General features: G+C 39.2%; 1 protein-coding gene across 1 annotated transcript; it reads left to right on the top strand.

Annotated features, from left to right (window-relative positions):
* Window positions 1-987: 987 nt before the first annotated feature.
* On the top strand, window positions 988-3,667 carry LOC102214136 (voltage-dependent calcium channel subunit alpha-2/delta-1-like; the record flags this gene model as incomplete). The annotated part of the gene is made up of 5 exons (XM_005755766.1): window positions 988-1,146; window positions 1,731-1,835; window positions 1,932-2,010; window positions 3,367-3,416; window positions 3,578-3,667. Coding segments are annotated over 5 exons (483 nt in total), but the record flags the coding sequence as incomplete, so codon positions are not given.
* Window positions 3,668-3,996: the final 329 nt, after the last annotated feature.

Here is a 3,996-nt window from a genome sequence, read left to right as displayed (position 1 = left end):
TGATTGTTTAGTGAAACTGAACTCAGCTTTCCAAAAAATGTGGTTAATCACAGTTAATTCATGATTTAACAAGAGGGCCAATTACTTTTTCACAGAGGACAAGGCAGGTTTGGAGAACCTTTTTTCCTAATCAATGAAATCATCATTTAAAAAGCTGCATTTTATATTATATTACTCGGGTTATCTTTGTCTAATATTAAAATTTGTTTGATGATCTGAAACATATGCAAAACACTAGGTGATCAGGAAGGGGACAAACACTTTTTCATACTATTCTACTTATAGATTTCCATAAAAGTGCTGAAATGACAGAAAAAGCAGAATTTATTTTGCACCTCTTTCGTATTTGCGCAAGTTTCAGTGTTTGTTTTTGTGCCAGTGTTGAACTTGATCATGATTGGAGGGGTGCACTCAAGTCCAAAACAGATGTTTGGCATTAATGAGCCATGTACCAAAGTCCGTGCTCTGTGTATGTGTGATTATATGTGTGCATGTGCACGTGGCGGGTAGGTGTGTGCATTAATTGACTGAGTTCCATCTGTTCCTCCACATTAACTATTCACCAATATTAACATGAAGATACTTCACGTGTGAATCTGTGTAAATGTAATTTAACCTTTTAATGTGATTTCTGCTTCAAGCAAATAATTCCTTCATAATAAAGCTTTTGTTGTTGTTTTGTTTTTACCTCCTTATGCCACTCGTTTCATGCCCTTACCTGCTCTCCTTCCAATTCTTCTTTTCCTATAGCTCCCTTCGGTCAGTCCAGATTTGATTAAAACTGATTTCATTTCACACAAGTGACATATGTCAGTAATCACTGTATATTGTTTCAAATGGAATCGCTTTAATCTTTTTATCCTGAATGTTGACGTGTCTTTAGATGGTTCTGCAATGAAGGGGGGGGGGAGCCACATATTTAATAGAAAATATGTGTAAGTGTCTTCCCTGCACTTCCCGTCATCCCTCCTTACCTTTTCCCTCCAGTTCCAAAATGTCGCCAAGAATGTGTCGTGCTTTGGGAACCTTGTGCAGGCTAATGTAAGGAACAAGAAGATACTGAAAAACGCTGTGGAGAACATCACTGCGAATCTCAGCACCAATTACACAGCTGGCTTTGAGACGGCCTTTGAACAGCTTAAACAGGTAACGTGTGTCTAGGGCAGGGGTAGGCAACTCCAGGCCTCGAGTGCCGGTGTCCTGCAGGTTTTAGATATCACCTTGGGTCAACACACCTGAATCCAATGATTAGTTCATTACTAGGGCTCTGGAGAACTTCAAGACATGTTCAGGAGGTCCTTTAGCCATTTGAATCAGCTTAAACCTGCAGGACAGTGGCACTCAAGGCCTGGAGTTGGACACCCCTGGTTTAGGGTTATACTTGGTTGATGCATTGAGCTTTTTGCGTTAAATTGCATTATACACTATTGTTCCTTAAACAGTGCTCAATAATAATTGTAAGAATAATGACAGCAAACACTGTAGGACACACTAACAACTCAATCCCAGTGGGCTTCTCCTGAATACTGGGTATGTGTCGACCTCCTCTGGTTGTTTCAGATATTGCAGGTTTGATTTTATTAGTATCAGAGCTGCCGTTTAATTCCTCTTCATCTTTTTTAACAGTAGCAGCAAGTTGAATTCTTTTTTCATCGTCTTCTTTTGGCTGTTTTTATTTATCCTTGGTTAAGTAGTGGTTCGTTTTATTTCCATCTCCTTGTTTCCGTTAGATGAATTACTCAAGGGCCAACTGTAACAAGATTATTATGCTTTTCACTGATGGCGGAGAGGATAGAGCAGAGAAGATCTTTCAACTTGAAAACCCACAAAAAAACGTAAGCCTGTAAAAAGTCTTTTACAATGTTCAGAGTGAAATACCAGAATGAGCCTTTTAGAATATTTGATTTGATTGCTTCGTCTTTTCCTCGTAGGTGCGTGTCTTTACGTTTTCAGTAGGTAAACACAACTACGACAAGGCGCCAATACAGTCGATGGCCTGCAACAATAAAGGTACATTACAGGGTCCGTTGGAGGTTTAGAGAGCTTGTGACACGTTTGTTTCATTCACCTGAATTTTCCTCTGTAGTATAAAATATATTCTATAGGTACCATTGTAACACCTTTGTAAATAACATATTTTTATTGTAACAACAAGGTTTTAAATGCATACTCTCACTGCCCCCTTTATTAGCTACACCTGTTTAACACAAATATCTAATCAGCAAATCACATGGCAGGAAAATCAACATACTTGACATACCTATCTACCAATCGCTACATTCATAATCTGATGAATGAGCTGGAGAACAACTCTGGGTTATTTTCTTGCCCAAGGATATTTGGTATGCAGCATGGAGCAGCCAGGAATTTAACTACCAACCTTCTGATCAGCCTGGTATGTGAGTGACTGAAGGTTCCATGATGATGATCGCAGGAAGAAGGCAGGCAGAGGGACACAAGTGTGCATACAAATACAGAGCAGAAGAAACTTCTCACCTATGGCAGCCATCTCTGCGGTTTACAGACAACGATCTGAAAAAGAGAAAATATTCAGAGAGCAGCAGTTCTGTGGTTTAAAAACACAGAACTGATGTGATAGTTCACATGGGACGAACAAAATATGACAATAGAAGACTTGAAAAACGCTGCCGAGTTTTATCAGTCTCAGTTTCTGCTGCACTATTCAAATGATAGAGTCAGAATTTAAGTAACATATAAGAATGGATCCACCTTAACTTGTATCAGCTGCTAATGGTGTGGGGGATCATTTCTTGGCACACTTTGTGCTCCTTAGTATCAGCTGATCATGGTTGAAATGTCATAACTTACCTGAATATAGATGTTGATCATATCAACTACTAGTAACCAGTGTACCCATCTTCTGATGGGCGCTTCCAGCAGCTCATATAATCTCAAACTGGTTTCTTGAACACGACATTGAGCTCAGATGGCCTCCAGAATCACCACAGATCATTCAAATAAAAGGACTTTTGGGACCGGGAAGGTGGAATGGATGAGTCACATCATGGTTTTGCAGCTGACAAATCTGCAGCATCTGTGTGATGCTATCATGTCAGTCTGCCTTAAAACATTTTCCAGTTCCTTCTTCAACCCATGCCACAAACATTTAAGGCAGTTATGAAGGAAAAGTCCAACCCAGTACTTGTCAGTGAGGCCAATTGTAGGTAATTGCAACCAGGTGGAGACTAGATGATAAAGTGGTAAATTTTAGCGTTTACACAGCATCTGGAGTGAGGATGATTATTAACATGTTTTTTTGCTGTTCAATATCAATATGTTTTTCTTTTCTTGGGGGGGTTGTTCGTTTTTTGTTTATAAAATTTAAAAAATATTTTTCTTCCTTAGGTTATTACTATGAGATCCCATCTATAGGTGCCATTCGGCTAAATACTCAGGTAAATACACATTCAGTCACGCTCATGCAGTATTTCTGCACTGTCTTTCATGTCAAAGTCCCACCTCACTTACTTAACCACTTGTGTGCTGTGCCCTCTTGTGGTAGAATGCCTCATGTGCAGGTTCAAAAGTAATATTCTTCCCTTCATCCTCTTGGCAGGAGTACCTGGATGTTCTGGGCAGGCCTATGGTTAAAGCTAAACAAAAGGCCAAGCAGGTTCAGTGGACTAACGTCTACCTGGATGCTTTGGTATGTTAAGTGTTGTAACCAAAATGCATTGCATTACATTGAAAGAGTGTGGAAGCAGAGACTCTGTGCTTGTGTAGAGCTCTGGAATTAGAAGAAATCTGTTTTATGTCTTCTGAAGAATTTCAGATAAGTACGTTTTATTTAGTTATACTAAACATGGTGGTGTCATCCTGCTCAGGCGAACTCTGCTGAAGTAGTGTTTGCGAAACATTATTTGCTAAAAAAGAAAATATAATAAAATAAAGAAGATCATGGTCGTTAAGTCATTAAGATTTACTTCCCAGTTGAAATTCAGATAAGAATACTGATAAAGTGAGCCAACTGGTTTG

The sequence above is a fragment of the Pundamilia nyererei genome, unplaced genomic scaffold, assembly GCF_000239375.1.
Source record: "Pundamilia nyererei isolate P.nyererei 1_Seehausen unplaced genomic scaffold, PunNye1.0 scaffold03007, whole genome shotgun sequence".
Lineage (NCBI taxonomy): Eukaryota > Metazoa > Chordata > Actinopteri > Cichliformes > Cichlidae > Pundamilia > Pundamilia nyererei.
The sequence above is the reverse complement of the archived record's forward strand: the minus strand, read 5'-3'. Positions and strand labels throughout refer to the sequence as shown.